This window comes from Phodopus roborovskii, unplaced genomic scaffold (assembly GCF_943737965.1).
Source record: "Phodopus roborovskii unplaced genomic scaffold, PHOROB, whole genome shotgun sequence".
Taxonomy (NCBI): domain Eukaryota; kingdom Metazoa; phylum Chordata; class Mammalia; order Rodentia; family Cricetidae; genus Phodopus; species Phodopus roborovskii.
Genome location: NW_026126585.1, coordinates 13,752,665 through 13,771,112, shown reverse-complemented (window position 1 = coordinate 13,771,112; position 18,448 = coordinate 13,752,665). Strand labels below are relative to the sequence as shown.

Genomic DNA, 18,448 nt, shown 5'->3' with positions numbered 1-18,448 from the left:
AGTAAGTTGGGGCATGGCCAAGCCCCTCTTCCCTTTCAAGCTGTGTATATAAAATGTACCCAGATAAAAATGAATACCCTGTCTACTCAGTGTCCAACTCAAGATCTAGCACTGCGGTTCTGCAAATCTTCCCAAGTGAAATCTTCCCAACCAAAAGCATCGCTTGTGTTCAGCGTTTCAGAGAGGACTCTGAACGTGATGTGAGATGAAAAAGTCAGCTCAGGGTGTAGTATCTAGTGAGCAAATAAGATGGCAAGCTGGTGGGCAGGTCCACGTGTGTTATATTTATTTCCTGTCTCTCCACTTAATTAATTCGTTTGCTTCCCTGGAGATTGGTCAGAGAATCATCTCCTTCAAAAGATTTCCCCTTCCACCTCATCAAGAAGTCCCCTTGTCACGTTCCATGCATCGTTAGAACTCCATTTCCATTCTCGACTTTCCTATTGAACAATAAGACTCTTGTGGTAACCCTTAAAGTTCAGTAGGAAATCTAACAAACTGTTGTTTAAAAAAGACGAGAATGAGTGAAAACCATATACTTTTTCTTTGATGGGAAAACAGAGACATTAGTTTCTAAGAACAGATATCTTTGAAAAGCTCTTGGGCCAGTGCTACACCTCAGGAGCCATATATTTCTAACTTAAAATCTGTATCATTTTTGTTTTATAAATTACAGAGCTTCCCAAAAGAATCCAGTGATGAGCACCAGCAATTTTCAGTTCATGGGTAAGTTTTCATCATCTACAACACAGACTACTCATTATACCAAAATTAGTTTTAAAAGATCAGGCGTTACAATACTGTCGTACGAATGCTTCAGGGTAGACTGACAGAATGGCCCTCTATAAAAACACATCCACAGTGCCATTGCTGATAGGACGATGGTGACATGGTATACATCATAGTATGGGTCCTCTTAACTACTAACAAAGGCCCAGTTTTTCTCATGTTATCATTTGTTGACATGTTCCTTTGAATATACTCTCATTCCTTTTTTTGTCTCCCTTGATATTATCATTGAATTTTTTTTTTATAAATGACTGTTTATAGAAGCAAGAAATTGAGAAAACATTTCAGTACACCAGCCCTCAGGAAATTGTCATTGTGGGAGTGTTGACAGCTCTGCCCTCAACAAATGTGCTCAACTAGGAAATAAGAGGTAGAGCCTGTGGTCAGAGCACAGAGTAGGCTTTGGTCAGATACTGTCCTTCTCTCTCTCTCTCTCTCTCTCTCTCTCTCTCTCTCTCTCTCTCTCACACACACACACACACACACACATGATGACCAAGACACTTTATCTGTGCACTAGGAAAAAAAACTCATATCTAAAAGAGTGAGGGCATTCTTTCATCTTGGCTTTGACTCCGGGAAGAAGAGACTCGAGGGGACCCCATTAGATCCTCCCAGCCAGACACCTCCGTAAATGTACTCCGGAGTTGCAATTCATACTGCAGATGAAAACTGTGTAGGTACTCTGTGCTGTTCTAGAAGAATGCTAAAATCCTCCAAGACATGGGAACTAGTCTAGAAACTAAGGACACTATAGAACGACAACAAAAATATTCCCGTCTTTAAAGAATAATTGCATTCTGGTAGAGAGTGAGGGAAAAGAGATCATTTTAAAGCCAACAAGATGAAAACTGAATGTAGCCCTTTGCAACTGAACACTGTGCAATTTAAATAACTAGAAAAGTAGGGAGCTATAGGGAGGGGGAGAGAGAGAGAGAGAGAGAAAGAGTGTGTGTGTGTGTGTGTTTGCACACTGGGGGAAGACTATAATTCTAAGCTTCAGTAGGAGAAAGGGGACGTTAGAAGAAGTTGAATGAGGTGAGGATCATATGTATGGGACTTACAGGGAAAGGAAACTCGTAGAAGAAACAACAGTGAGTGTAAAGGTCCTGAGTCAAATTTTAACCACAGCAGGATGCGTGTGAATGGTGGCATCATTGGGAGGGAAAGGGGAGACAGGGAATGGAAGTCTGTAAGTACTTGAGTAAGCAAAGAGGATCCCTAACCAACCCTATGTACAGAAATTAATTAAAGGCTTGAATATGAAACTTTCAGAGGAGATAACAAAATGGCATGTTTGTACATTTTATATAAATGAAAATGTCTTACAATGGAGAGATAAAAAAAATAATTTTAAATTTACATTACAATCAGTTCTGTTCACTACTTCCATTGTTTTGCCCCGAAACAATAGTATGATTTTATGTAATGAAGAAAGTCCAGTGTTCTAACTTCTGGGGGGTTTTGTTTATTTGTTCTGTGATAAATCTCCTGACCAAACTAGCCTGGGGAGGAGAGGAAGTTTTGGTTGGCTTCGCATACAGGGTTACAGTTCATCGTGGAAGGAATCCAAGGCAGGAATCCACAGCAGGATCTTTAAGCAGTGCCCATGGATGAATACTGCTATCTGACTGGCTTCTCTTGCATGCTTAAATAGTTTTCTCATACAGCCCAGGGCCCCTGCGTGGGGATGACACTGCCAGACTTGGCAAGGTCCTCCTGCATCAATTATCAATTAAGAAAACACCTTACAGACAGAGGCACAGGGCAACCTAATCTTCCTCTTTTGACATTCCTTTGCCTGTGTGACTCAGGACGATGGCCAGCTGTTTGAAGCTAACCATGATAGTCAGGATAGAAGATATAACCTTTAAAGCAGAAGGCAAGTTGACCCTCATGGTAACATTTACCAGGTTCTTTATGTTGGTTCTACCCAGAGCAAACTGAACAGATAGCTAGCCTTGTCAATTCAATTTTGTCAGTAAGAAATTACAGGTTTTATATGTGGGCAAGGCCCAGGAGAGTGTTGCAGAGCATTTGGAGCCAGGAAGCCAGGGTCATCCTGTGTGCTGTGAAAGGCTCTGCCTTGCTGCCAGTCATCAGAGTGAACATTTGTCCGGTCACAGTTTTCCAGTCCTTGTTTGTTCCCAGGTCAATAGCAATGTGTGCATTATTACATTAGTCACTGGACACTGCATCTGTTTGCAGGAATCAAAACTCAAAAGCTACCCTTCATGGTTCCCAGAGAGTAGAGAGAAGTAGTAAGGCTCGTGTACAACGTCCTGGGCATGAGAACTGTTCAGACCGTGAGCTCACTAACTTTTGAGCAACGGATTCTACACTTTCATTTGCATGGGGCCCTGCAAACCATTCACAGCTCTAAACAAGCGCAGATGGGAAATTCCATGGGTATGCGCAAGTATCTTTCATCTTTCTGGTTGGAAGCAGACATTTGTGGAAGGTTAAAAAAAAAAAAAAAAAAAAAAAAAAAAAAAAAAAAAGGCTCCTTCCTCAGACTTCTGATACCTCCTCACTCTTTCCTCTCTCAGAACTAAAATCCCTCAAGCAGGCAAGTGTTCCCATGATCATCTAGTCATGAGGACCTGCAGGATGGATGAAGGATTCAGCACTCCCAATGTGCTCCAGGTCATGAGGACACATTATTAAATGATGCTGAATTATGCTCATCCAGTCACAAGGACAAGCCATTTAAATGATGCTGAGTATGCTCATTTGTTCACTGTGCTGGGAGTCACACATTCTATTCAAGAAAACAAATACTCCTCATTTCTTGCCCTCATAATCGAGTGGCTGTCTAATTTACCCACGAGCTTCCAATATTGTCTCACCTCATTATTTTCTATGGTGGGTTTTAAAAAGTACCAGATGTGATTCTACCACACCTATGCTTAAAATGTAAACTTCTCTGTAAGAATTCAAGATAATGTTGAGGTTCCTCAGATTGACGTGAATCTATGTCTCCAGCTCTCTAATGCATATATGACTATTTTTCTTATCAGTCCTTCATATGTATTGTGTTTTTGGGCTCTTAAGCTGTCCACCATTGCTTCAACTACAATACCTTTTAGCAAGACCTGCTGCTATGCTCACACACATAACCTACCAACTGATGTCTCTAAACCTAGTGCCTCCCCAGTGACTTGATACACCAAAACTCTATTTGTCTCTTCATCTCCTCAGTTGCATAGCTATGGTAAGACATTTTCGTATATGCATACCCTTAGTCCGGATAAAAAGGAACATGCATTTAGATTTCCTAATCTTCAATTAAAAAGTCTATCAATTTAAGGATCTTCATAGTATTCACCTTAATGTAAATAGCAATTATTATCAATTATCATAAATTCTACATAAGGATTTTCTGAATTAGTGATACATTAATGTGGTCTTATTTACTCAAAAAAGACTCAGGCACTGACTTTGGCAAGCACTATTCAGAATACTGGTCTCAAGACTATCACAATTCAGAGCTCATGTTCAGGTCAGGATAATCGTGCCATAAGGAAGATAACAGAGATGCCTCACAGCTTCGGGCGCTGGCAACCCCTTCCCAGGCTGCAAATGCTGTCAAAGGCAATAAATGCTTCCACTAAAGTTCAGCAGCCCATCACACCGCAGAGCATTGATTATTTCCCCTCCAGGGCACACAGCTGCCAGGGAGTTCAGGTTCAGTGCTCCTCTCTGCAATGTGGGAGGTTATGAAGCCTCATGCCACTAGTTCAGGAAAAGACCAGAATTCAAGATCTGCAGTACAGCTTCTGTTGATTGAAAACAGATATATACACCTGTAAAATAAAATACTTCCCACAAGTCAAGAGTCGTCTAGTGATGAAGGAAAAGAGAAAGAAGAGGGGATGCTAATGACAGATGCCTGGAGTCTCTCGGAGGTGATGACATTGGAAAGGAGCAAAGGGTGGATGTCAAGGCTCCTTTGCACATGGCAGAGAAAGAGAGAGAGAGAGAGAGAGAGAGAGAGAGAGAGAGAGAGAGAGAGAGAGAGAGAGAGAGAGAGAGGCATGAGCAACTCAGAAATAGATAGAAGGGACTTGGCCCAGAAAGGATGAGGGCAAGGTCTGGGAGTGAACCAGCTTGCGAGAACCTCGTGTGTGAGTTCACAAGTGGCAGGGCATAGGAGACTCCTAGAAGTGACCTCTTCCACACAGAGGGAAAAGCACAAGCTTTGCCAGTTACTACATTTTCCTGGCTCTCCTTTGGGGAGCATTAATACCGTAAGTCTGGGAGAGAGAACCAGCATCGTGGCTAATTTCTTGCTCTCCCTCACCTGGGTGTCCCTGCATCTCACAAGGTGCATATCTTCTGCTTCTCAGTCCATGAAAGACTGCAGCTGACCAGGGTGTAGGTGCAAGTGAGTAAGCTGCTTTGCATTCTATGCTTTGACTAATTATCAGTTATTAGGGATTTGAAATGGAAAGAAACAGAAGGCAGGACTCTTCGCAGCCCACAATGAACCATGACCATGTCTTCCTGGCTCCCAATCTGTGAATATGTAATTCAATGTGAAATTACTAAATTGTCTTGTTTTCCTATTAAAAAGGTATTTTCTCTCTTGAAGATATGCAGGTGCATGCAAACTTCTAAGTATCCTGTCCCAAAACCTCATACTTCTTATACTTGAGTTTGAATATTCATGAATTCTACACTTAGGAAGAAGAAACTGATTATAGAGGGCATGGAGGGAGTTATTCAAACAGCCACAGCCGACCTAGCCTCTTTACATGGGATAAAAAGCATCTTCTAGGTATATGGTCTCACAGATACCGCGTGCCACATCTACGTTACAAATAAGTCCAATGGTTGTTAGAGTTTAACTAAACAGTTAAGCAGTAGCAACACCAACAGGCTCCCACAAATCTGCTAGGGTTTAGGAAATTTGAATGCTTTCTACTATATATGAACAAATCCGAGCGGTTCTCCAGACTGGATATAGTTAGGTGCCAGAATGAATACAGCCAAATAAATGCCAGTGCAGTTCACCAGTAAATATCATATGAGATGACGAGACATTCATTGGAAGTTAGCATTAAACACACTTCCAACAGAACGTGTAGCCATGTGTGTAGCTGTCATTTATAGACTTATTATTCATCGGGCCTTGAAGTAAAGTCATAACAGAGTTTAGATATTAGCAAATTAAATTTAACTTGGAAAGGTTAAGTGACAATTATCCTATCACTCCTGGCTTATTTCTTTGGGGATACTTATTTCTTATCACTGAAAACCTGCCATTTGGATATCCCAACAAACCCCTCTTTATGTAGCAACTTTTGTTTGCAGCAACACAAAGATATTGGCAGGAATATTTAATGCTGACTTTTTTTTTTTTTAATTAGGGAATGTTTTCAAGCTGTTGGTCTTAAAATAGGAGCCATTTACTTACATTTTAGTACTAATTTAATTCCATTGGTTTATTACCTTATATAAATTACTTGATTGTCTTATAAATATGAAATTTAAAATTGACATATCAAGGTCACAACATTAACTCTACTTGTAACTCCGGGCTTTCTAAGAGTAATACCAATGGAAATAGCTTATAAACTCCCTGCTGTATTAGCTGACTCAGTGAGTCAAACACTCTGGAAGCTACACTCTAATTTAGAATCATATTAAAATGGGACCAAAGCCAAGAACGTAGAAAATAATTAATTTATTCTTTTCAATTGCAAAATATTTAATAAATGTAGTATTCCAGTGAGCTCAAAACTAATTTATTCTATTTGTTCATTGGAAGTACATTGAAAGCCTAAAAATATAATCCTAATTAACATGGGTTTCTTGGTTTTGGAAAAGCAACTCTTTCTATATATAAATAAGGATCACAGTGTATCATCCACAGAGAATTATGCAGGTATGAAAATGAAACCAACCCAAAGTAAAAGCATTTTGAAAGGAAAAAGAAAATTCACCTGGAAAACAAAGTCACATTTTTGAGACTTATGTTAATAATAAACCATTCTGAATATCTCTGTATACTGCAGGATTTATATATGGTAATGTAGCTTGGCTGTTCAGGGAAGAAAATTAATAGGGTTTTAAAGCCATGTTTAACTACAAAATGAGGAGGTGGGATGTGGGCTCCAGGTTGAGCTGAAATTCCATCCACCAAATCCACATTTATTGATTTTGTTTGCTTTGGTTTTGCTTGGTATGCTGGTTTATGTTTGTAAAACAACACCGCTTATGACAGGAATGGATAGGAATCATAGCTGAGGCATTTGGGTAGGAATTCAAGTACACACAGAATGTGTGTTCAATTTGTTTGAAGTACAACATCTATCTGGCCCGGGCTATGCTCATACCGAGAGTGTTTTCTCTTCCCAGTTTCTATTCTACATGAAGAATCCTGTGGTCTCCATACTCTCTGGGGCTTCATTTACCCTCTCTATTTCTATCTAATTTGCAACAGCTCTCTTCCCTGCTTGAGGCTGTGCAGTGAAAAATATCTGGCTTTTGTAGTCAAAACCTGCTACCTCCTGCCTGGAGGTTATCATACAAGACAGGTGGATAACTGGGAGAAGGGGTTCCCTCCAAAGCTAAGCTTGAGCAGCTTGGAGAATTGAGCCTGCACCCTACACCATCCAAAGCTCATCTGAGGGCATGACCCAGCATCAGCTCCTCTTGCCTCCAGGAACCACTGTTCCCTTCCTCTCCAAGGGGGACTTTATTGGAGGTGCTACTCCTAGATGCTGCTGAGAACTGAGGTCTTGCAGGAAGGCACAAACTGGATGACAGTTTTCTGTCCCTTGGCAACTTGGATAGACTGTCCCGGGATGTCTCTGCTGAGGTTGAGTGCTGAGCTAGCCTTTATAGAGAAGAGACTGAATGTTCATTCCAGATAATGAGCATGTAGAGAGATGAAGACCAGAGCTAACACACTGACCCCAGGGGGAAACTCAGTTTCTGCTAGCATTTCTGGTTCTAAAATACCCAGATGTATTTTGTTTTCTAACTTTTAAAAATGCCAGGTGTCCTGCTATAACTTCAAATCAGCCTCTCTCTCCACCCTCATTTGTCCTTGGTTCTAATGTAGCTTCAAGGCATTTGGTTCTTACATATTGAATAGACTTGACTGTAAGAATTATACTGTGAGTTCATTAAGTTCCTTCAGGGTGGTGATCGCGCACGCCTTTAATCCCAGCCCTCACTTGGGAGGCATATCTGTGAGTTCAAGGCCAGCCTAGTCTACAGAGTGAGTTCCAGCACAGCCAGGAATACACAGAGAAACCATGTCTCAAAAAAAAAAAAAAAAAAAAATGTGTTGGTCCACGGTTAAATTAAGTATTTCTCCAACATAGTGGTTTCTAAATTTTAGTGTATCCTAGGATCACTGGGGAAGTTTGTTTAAAAAGTCAGATATTGAGGTTTACAATTCTAATGTCATAATCAAACTTTCATAGGGTGTAAATAAGCAGCTGGTGTTCTGAGCGGGGATTTCATGAGAACTCCTTGAAGGGACAGCCAGATTCTATTATTTTCAGTTTTAACTTGGTGTCAGACATGACTACAAGGAATGCCGTTGACTGTAGCTTTCCCTCTTATTCTTTAAGAGTTAGATTTTATTAAACAAGAAGCCCCCTGCTAAATCCTGCATTGGATTTCCTTAGGCCATATTACTGAGAACAGCTACCTGTACTTCAGGTAGCAACTTCTCTTAAAAGGTTAGATTTTTGAAGAAATGACTTGGAAGAATCAGTAGTTAACTAAACTTTCCTTTCATTTGATAGCCCTATACTTTCATTATAACTAACAATAAAAAATAATGGTGGACACAGGAAGTAATGGGGGCATAACTAATACATAGACAACATGGAAAGTGTTTCCTTTTTAGCTATGTTACTGGGAAAAGAAAGAATCCAGTTGTCTAAGTTTGTATCATTTTGTGGCTAGTGTCATACAAAATTTTCTTGCAAATGTTTGACATAAGTGTAGCTTATCTTTGGGGACCCACCATCCAGCCCCCAAATAAATATGTAGAGACTTGTTCTCACTTATGAATGCCCAGTCTTAGTTTGGATAATTTCTAGTCAGCTTTTCTTAACTTAAATTATTCTGTTTATCTTTTGCCTCTGTGCATTGATCTTTCTCTCCTCTATATACATTTCTTTCTCCCTTCTTCCCTCCTTCCCTTTCTCCCTCCATTGCTTCTTTCTTTCTTTTCCTTTCTTCTTGGCTGACTGTGTGGCTGAGTGGCAGGCATTCTGTTCTCTCCTTCTCCTTTTATTCACCCCCTCTTCTATTTCTCCTTCCTATTCTTTCGCTCTGCCAGCCCCACCCATTTCTCCCTCCTGCCTTGCTATTGGCTATTCGGCTCTTTATTAGACCAATCAGGTGTTTTAGGCAGGCAAAGTAACACAGCCTCATAGAGTTAAACAAATGCAACATAAAGGAATGCGACACACCTCTGCACCATTAAACAAATACTCCACAGCATTAACGAGTGTAACACAGCTTAAAATAATATTCACAACAGAAAGTTTGCTTATGGATGTAGGGCTCTTGTAGTTTGTAGGACTACTTCGGAGGTTTTGTTACAGCTGGCATCTGTCTGTAGATCATGGGTTGCTGACTTCTAGTCTATCCTGTTTTGAATACATAATCTAGGTAGTGGGAAGGAGCAAGGATTTAAGACACAGGGTTCACATTCTTCAGAGGGTATCAAGGGACCTTTCTAGGCAGCTCCTAAACAGGCAGCCATCCAGAGAGGTGGCTGATGGGAGTTAGGAGAAGGGTCAGGGCCAGCTTTGTGGAAAAGAGGTCACAGCCTGCTATGATCTGGGTAAGGGGTGATGGTGGTGAGAGAGGAAGCAGACTTTCTTGGTGTTTTCTGTTACATTCTCTAGACTTCTGAAGAGTTCCCTTTCCCACTCAAGGCTTCTGTGATTGTCCCCAAGGAAACTGTGCTCTCTATCATTCAGAGATTGGGGTCTGTTTACCTCAGCACTCCATCCATAATCTACAGACCTGAGGGCTATAGGCTCAATATCTGCAACCCAGATGTTTGCATCTGTATACGCACACTTGGGGTCTCAGGGTTCCAAGTGCTTTTCACCACATCTTAACTTTGCGACTTGGGGCTCTATTTTAGCTTCTGTTTACCCACACAGAAAATGAAATAACAATAGTGCTCCCACATAAGGTTGAGAAAAGAATTAAAGAGGTTAATGAAAATACTTAAAACTACTTTCATAGCATTTTGAAATACATATTATTAATTATAGTCAGGTAAGGTGATAGATATTTCAACTAGTGTATTGAAACATTCTACCATATAGACATTCATCAAAATGTCACATTGTACCCCACGAATCTATAAAAAATACAATTTTAAAGAAAATCAAAACAATTACACAGACTCTTTCATATCAATAAATTATAGCTTTTGTAAATCCGATACGCAGTGAGATGAAGTAAAGCTCCATATTCCCTAAGAGTTGAGTGTATCTAGATTCACATCCTAAACTGAGGGACACTGGGCAAATCGCTGGGGCTCCTGTGTTTGTATTTACCCCTCTGGACACTCTGTCCACAAGGGCTCCCCTGAGGAGAATGTTTCCTCAGATAGAGTGTCAAAAGACATTCCTTTGTGACTGAAAACCCTGACAACTATGGGACAACATATACGTGCAATGTGCGGGGTTCCCATCGGAACTAATTCTGACCCACAGAAAAAAAAATATATATATATATATATATATATTAAAGCCAGGTGTGGTTGTATGCACTTGTAAGCCCAGTGCTGAGGATGTGTAGGCCAGAGACTCATGGGAGCTCTCTGGCTAGCCAGACTAACCTACTTAGAGAGCTCCAGGTGAAAGAGATTTTTGCCTCAGAAACACAAGATGGATTTGTTCTGAGAAGTGGCCTACATGTACATACACACACACACACACACACACACACACACACACACACACACACATGAACACTTGCTCTTGCATACACACAAACATACCAGCACCTGTACTCACTTGCAAACACACACACACACACACACGACCATGTATAATCTATAAGGTGCAATATCCACTTCACAAGTACCAGAACTTAAATTCTCCACTTAGGAATAAGTCAAACAAGATGAGCTATGGGATGAAAGTGGACTCTAGATTCAAAGATTCTGCATGACCCAGAAACTCTGAGAAACATAGTACAATTTTCCTCTTCTTTCTGTGTCTGGGTCCCTCTCCTCTTAATAAAACTTACATTTACCTCCTGGGGCTGCTGGAGAAGGCAAAGAAGAATTTGGCTGATGATTCTGGACTCCCAATGTCCATAAGTATATATGAGTATCTATTTCAGGAGGAAAAGCGAGAAACGAGGCAAGAAGGGGATCTAGACTGGGGACAAGGACTTCCTTGTGAAGTCCTACCTGGGTGGAAAGTGACTTCAGGATTGAGAGTTCTGAGCCATGAGTAGTTCTTATTCTAAACCGTGTTCCTGCTTGTTCAGACAAAACAGGTCAGGGGAATCTGAAAGAATGTTCACATACATACATATACACATGAACATATATACACACATACACACACATATCAACGCACACACACACACACACACACACACACACACACACACACACACACACCTGTATGTCAGATTTGATGTGGTGAATTTCAACAGAGACAGGCACAACTGTCATAATTGTAGAGAAAGCTCATGGCAAGAAAACAGTTGAAGCAAATTTTAATCAAGAGTATTTCATTCACTTACAGGTGCCCCGTGTGTGTTGGGAGAGGATGGCTTTGTGAATTTCCAGGAAGAACTCCATGCTTTAGCAGAAGGGTGATTGATAACTGGAATCTCCAGAAGCTCAAGTGTTTGTCACTCTTCCTACTAAACTATCAGGAATATTTATTGAGCACTGGGACCACACAGTGCTATGTGGGCTTTAAATTACATACTAAAGAGAGAAACTCACACCCAGGGGCACCTGCAGAGACAAAGGGTCCCTGTATATCAGGGCTGAGCTGCCAGACATAAGTGAGCTACGCATCTCAATTGGTTTCTTAGAGAAAACCACCCTGGAAGAGAAACCGTAATCCAGAATTAACAACCTTGGTGACTCAGCTGCAGCTTTTGTTTCTCGATTGGGAAAGGAAAGGATTGCCTTCAACTTTATCTTGAGGGCAGTGTTTGGGGCTCTAGATCTGGACCGCCCAAGTGCATCAGAGCTATCATTATTTGGAAATAGATTAGCATTTTGGCATCTACTGCTCAAGTGGACAAAGATTTGCATGAAGCTAAAGAGAGGAGGGAGAAGGAGGGGAGAAGATGGAAATAGAAAAGCAAAGAGGAGCTTGTGCCCATGTGCACTGAGTGGGAGGGATGTTGAAGTCTAGTCTGGAATATTTTAACCTTGGACACTCAAGATGATCAGTTCTAACTGTCCTGAATCTGCAAAATAATCGGTGGAAGAAAAATTTTAAGAACTACGGATGACTGGGGGGCGGGGGGGGAGAAGACCTGGAATTCATTAACACATTCATCTCTAAATTACTGAGGGGCCACTCCGTGAGGCTTTTCATCTCTACAACAAACCCCTGAAACAACGTGGTGGAAGAAAGCGTTTATTTTCAGTCACAGGATTCAGACATTCCTGCCTATGGTCTGAACTTTGTCGTTTTAGGCCATGACGGGGTTTAGCACCATAGCAGGGGAGGCTGGGAGGGATGAAGTTGTTCAAGTGATGCCCCAAATGAGAACACACTTAATGAACCATTTCCTCCAGTAAAACCTACTACAGCTCCCAAATTAGCTTCCACAAGCTCTCAATTTAGCTATATCTGTGGGGGGGGGGGAGCAAACTTCCATTTGGGTGAGGGACAGTTACTATCCAAATCATAACAGCCATCATGTACCAGCCACTGGAAAATTGAACATTCTTGTTCTTTGGTGTTCACTGGTCGATCCGAAGAAAACAGAGGCATGGAAACACATGCTATAACCTCAGCATGGAGAAGATTGTTGTTATTTCTGGAAGTTGTATTACCATTGTCACCACCATCATTACCTAGTAATAATGATAAGCACTCTAATACACACCCAGGCATAGTTCTATATGTCTCCGCCTCTTTATAATACTTTTATGAAGTAAGCACTAGTTTATCTTAAGGATGAAACAGAAGTGTAGTATGTTTCAAGTAACTTGTAATTTCAACTCAATGATTAAAAGTAGGAAGTGTAACCCAAGACTTTGTGATAGTAGCTTTGGAACTTTGTATTAATCAGAGCAACTATGGAGGTCAGAAAAATGGTAGGAGGCCAGGAGAGGACATTTCAAGAGAAGGGCAATGGGGTACAGTATGAAGATGGAGTGGCTATTATTACTGTTCTTTGTTGCCCTCCAAAACTTGATGCTAAGATCCTATTGCTGAAGGCATTACCTACTAAGTCATAAAACATGGAAGGTCAAGCTGGTAAAAGTCTGGAAGCTTCATACCCACTAGCTAGCTTTAATAGTGCTGGCAGACATAATGCTTGGTAGAAAAGAAGAAAACAACCATCACTCTTACCCAGCTGTGAACCTTGCAAGCTATAATAACAACCTACCTGGTAAGAAATGTCCAGTGGTACAATAGTGGCAAGAATATAATGGGGGTAGCCAACCACTTTCTGATTGGATTTAGGTCCTTTTCCACAAGATAGACCACATACCTTTTACTATTGTCTTGGCCAGCAATTTGGTTATAGGTCATGGGGAAGAACCTACTATTATTCTACAAATAAGCATAATTATATCAGCTCTTAATGACTTATTGTTGTATCTATGTACGAGTGCATCTCAAATTTCATCAGAGATGCTTTTTCTAGAAGCAGATGGAGATTAAGACAGAAGATCCACAACTGGACAATGTATGCAGAATGGGAGACTATGGAGTGCTGAGCACTGAATGGGTCATCTCTATCACAACCCTTCTTCGAAGGCTCGAGGATAATCTACGAAGAGGAGGTAAAAAATAGTATAAGAGTCAAAGATAATGACTAACTACAAGGAGACAATGTGTTCTGGAAACTGCAGAGAAGTTGCACTTACGACAATAGCTACACAAGATCAAACCAAACACAAATCCAGTCATGGGGTGGGAAGGTGTTCACAAAAACCCAATCTTGGTGCTCACTTATTCACATAAAGGTAGCATTAAGTGGACTCAGTGGATATATTTATATATATTTTTTTCAAAAAATGAACCCATGAAATTGGGAGGGATAATAAAAGAACTAGAGCAAGGAAATAGTTATATTAACTTGACTTAAAAACAAAACAAAAACCATGAAAAAATTCATAATCTTAACTGTTATGACACTTGACCTAAGTGGGGTTTTTTTGTTTGTTTTGAATCACTTTCTTTGAATCTGAAATCTCAAGACTTAACTCCCAGGGCTGACTCGGGAAGAAATGGGTACCATCAAATGCAGTTTCCTGCTGACTCCCAGCACAGTCGGCCTGCTGTAGGCCTTTCTGTTACCATGGCTCTGCCATGCAGCTCTCCTAGGGATGAAGGCAGGAGGTGTTCCCTTGGCCTTTAATTGGGAGATTGGCAAATAATTAATTATCAACCCCAAGGTTTCCTGGAAGTTATAGAAGATATGCTTTGTACATGCTTCATTTCATTCTTCAGACTATTGACTTTACCTCCTCCATATCCTTTCTTTCCACAGAGTCGTCTATACATCTGGGAAATATTTCAATTAGTGAATTCAGGAAAGCAGATGAGATTGGAGAGTATAGACAAAGTAAGAACGCCCCACGGTGTGATCACTGTCCTGTGCGGTCATGGGGTATTTTGTATTAATTATTAATACATGATAATTAACATTTTATTAAGTTATTACATGTGTGGGTCTGAATTTTCATACACTATATGTTGAAAATACAAACTAAGTTCCATGCAAGGCAGCCTAATAGAAATCTTATAGGAACAATGTAATTGAGTTTAAAGAAAAACCAAGCCAGGTATAGTGTCTCATATCTACACACCCAGCATTCCAGAGCTGAGGCAGGAGGATTTCCATGAAGTATGTTAGTAATGGCAGCACTAGATAAGACAATTATTCTAATAAGAAATCAGTGATGTCGTTTTCTAGGAGACTGACATGGATTTGAAGATATACTTCCTAATATTACGCTGTAAGTGAGCGTTTCCTGTCCCCACCACCCGGAAGAATTACCTATGGGGAGTTCCAATGTTGTAAATGCTCTTTCAACTGTTAGAGATTGAATCAGGGCTGTCCGGCATGCCCCTCAGTCAAGAGTGCACCGGGGAAATTCCAAGGGTGTGAGAAAGCCTGCATTTTGTACTCGCCATTACTGAACCAACCTCAGGTCCTTCCGGGCAGGCATTTGCTTTACAGGCTGAAGGAGGCACGGGGAAAATACTGAGGGAAGTGCCATGAAAAGCTCCTTAAGCATCCGATTAGTTTATGACAGGGACTTAAACATAAGAGAGGCCACAGCAGGGCTGAGCCCTAATAGAACTTTGATTTGCGTGGAAAGGATGTGGGATGACTATTCATGCTTTCAGGGCAGACTTAGATAAGGAAGACTGAGAAAAGAAATCTGCTTGGCTACTAGCCAGAGATTGTTCATGGCTTGAAAATACCTTTTAGTCTAAGGGATTTAGCTCATAATCCCAACCAGGACAAAATAAAACCTGACACAGCTCACTCACTACTAAGATACAAATCACCGCTAATGTACTAGGCCTTTGGACCACCTTGGCTTTTCTGGGGTTTTAGGGTGGATTAAGCTGGAGATTCATATAATCTAGTGATTTCCCAATCATACCACAGATGTATTAAGTCAGAATGTCTGACAATAGAATTCAGAAATTTTTTCTTTCAGATTCCCCAGTTATTCCATCACGAAGACAACTCCAAAGAATATATATAACACATCACTTTCCCTCAACTCTGAGGACACAACCTGTAGCCATAAAAGTATCTGTCCTGATGAGTTGAAGTTGCAAGTTACTTCAGCCTGCCCTCCTCCTGAGTTTTCATAACCACGCTACATTTCCACTTACATTTTCACCTGATGGTCTGGCCCCAAATCTATGAACTCACTTTAAACTTTGAAGCCAATGTTTTCTCACTAATAAACTTCCCTCTATTGAAAGCTCTGCCCACAAAGTATAGGAAGCAGCTTGGAGCTTTGAAAGGAGCAGACAGGGCCCAGGGCTATTGAACTAGAATCTGCATTTCACAAGCTCCTTGGGGAATATACTTCCAGTCTCAGCTTCGGAATGTATTATTCTGGAGGCCCACTTCTCAAAGCATTCTTCAAGGACAGTCACAAGGACAGAAAACCCACACTTTAGCATCTCTTTACAGTGTCAGCCTCCCACAGCACAGGTGCCAAAATCTTGGCCTCCTGTCTAATGCCTGCTATGCGTGAGGCAGGGGTCTAAGTTTACTGTTTTTATGATGTGTGCAATTACTGAACTCATTTCACACATGAAGATACTGAGACAGAAGAAACTAGTACTAAGTCAGTGATGACAAACTGTAAATATGACCTGTCCATAATGCAGTCTCCTCCATTAAATGCTCACAGTCCTCAGATGTTTGAGCTGAAAGAAGTCATAAGGGTGTCCCAGCACACACCCTGAGTGGGAAAGAGTGTGGGGTGTTCTAGGACATGCAGAGCAGCTATTGGGACACAGGATGAGGGATTGCCCTATAGGCCTCATACAATTGCAAATATCTGGCCCCTATCCCACAGCTACTGGACCCAAATTCCTGTGCATAAAGACAGCAATGTTTCACTGAACTTCTAGCTGATTCAGAGGCAGCAGCATTTGAAAACAACAGGCTTAAAAATGACCATTTCTTTGCAAAAATCCCCCATCTCTTAGTATCCTTTGATTAACCCAAGCTTATTTAATATCATGTTCTAGGCATGGGACTAAACACAAGAATAATCAGGAAGCTGGAAGAAATTGAAAAATTGAATCTTTACCCCTTCAGGTCTCTGGCTGCAAAATTGAAAAGAGTTATCTAGGTTTGAAAAGTTGGAGACAAAAAAGACAACACAGAAGCTTAGAAACTATTGTTATTGCAGTATCCACCATTAAACAACTAATTGTATCTCTGGATATTGGAGTAAAATTTAAAGCTACTCCAAGAGCAATTATAGTACAAGCTTGATTCTCGAACCCTCAGCCAAGGTAAGACAATGACTCTAAAAAAGCAAAGCAAGTTTTACTGCATATAGACTACACAGTCAGGCAGATGCCCAGGATCGACTAATCTGGCTTCTAAAGTGACAGGGGACTTATATGAAACCACAGCAAATTTAAGCTTCCAATGAGTATTAGTTTTCCCACTTTATAACTATTGAACAGAGGGATTGTGCTAATCCCTGATGAGTCAGAAGCTAAAAGAAATAGGGGATTCTCCCACCATTCACCAGCATTTTCCCAATATTTATTCAATGCTACTATTAAAACTTCAGTTCGGCTCCTTCAACACTATCTTTAAAATGCATCGGAATAGGGATCCCTTTTCTTTTCCACTGTCTTTCTTAGTTGTGCCAAACCCCATTTATCTGATTATCTATTTTGGATCTTCATTCCAGAAGTAAATGGTGGAGAGTTCCTGAAAGAGATTAGCGCGTTCCTTGTCTCCCGAAGATCAGATATAGAACTCTCTAAGTTTCTTCTTATTCAATACACCTATTCCTGATTCTGCCATCAAGCAGAGCTGGCACACTAACCCTGTGGTAGTGTAAGAACATGAATGGCACACGTGTTGAACTGCATATGCAGGGTACCCTCTTTGTAGCATAAGACATTGGTGGTAGTAGCCAGCAAGCTGAGAGCACACGAAGACGTCACTGAGAGCTGCCATGATCCCTTTGCCCACTGGGTCTGTGGCAACGCTGGCCCTACCTGACGAAGTGGCACTGTAGAGGAATCAGAAGGAGGAAACCCAGACGGACATGGCTGGAAATGTGCTCATGTCTGACAAGTTTGCTTTGTCCAAATGAACACTTCCTATTTCCATCAAGCTGGTGCAGCGGTAGGGTAAGTCACACCCTGTTTGTAAAATGCCACCACCATGCTCATGAATGTGCGGAGATAATCATCTCCGGGCACCATGGCTAGTGCTGTTACTACTCTTGTTTTTGTTAGATTTCCTTCTCTTACTGCAGCAGCAGTAAATAAATAAAAAAAAATCAGCAGTAAATAAAAAATTCAGAGGCCAGGACTAGGGGTGTGAAACTATTGTAAATAAAGACCAAGCTGTTCACTCCCAACCTCAGATTAAGACAGACTGTCACAACTATGAATTAGCTCATCTGGAAACTGAGATAAGTCTGGGGAACTTTGTCTACTATGCTCAGCTGAGACTTGGCTTTGCAGTGTCCTGGATAACACCTAGGCACATAAATCACCACCTGAAAAAAAATAAGAAATATAAATCTTGTATTTCCAATGTCTGTACTTGTTCAAGGCTTATTGACACAGCTGATCTTGTTTTACCATGCAGTTATGCTCATTACTGGTTTAATTGCAGTGATTAAGCCCTATATGGTAATTGAGGTGTAACTAAGTCGAGTGCACACAGCAGCTCTGCGGTGGTAATAATGCTTCAGAAGGAATCCCATAGGAATGAT

At 40.9% G+C, this 18,448-nt stretch overlaps 1 protein-coding gene across 1 annotated transcript in view; it reads right to left on the bottom strand.

Moving 5' to 3' along the window:
* The window catches only part of LOC127236396 (thrombospondin type-1 domain-containing protein 7B-like), a 177,878-nt gene that overhangs the window by 18,829 nt on the left and 140,601 nt on the right, over nucleotides 1–18,448 (bottom strand). The window contains exon 9 of the mRNA XM_051204014.1: nucleotides 17,546–17,734. Within this exon, the coding sequence (XP_051059971.1) occupies nucleotides 17,546–17,734 (189 nt within the window). The remainder of the gene's footprint in view (nucleotides 1–17,545; nucleotides 17,735–18,448) is intronic.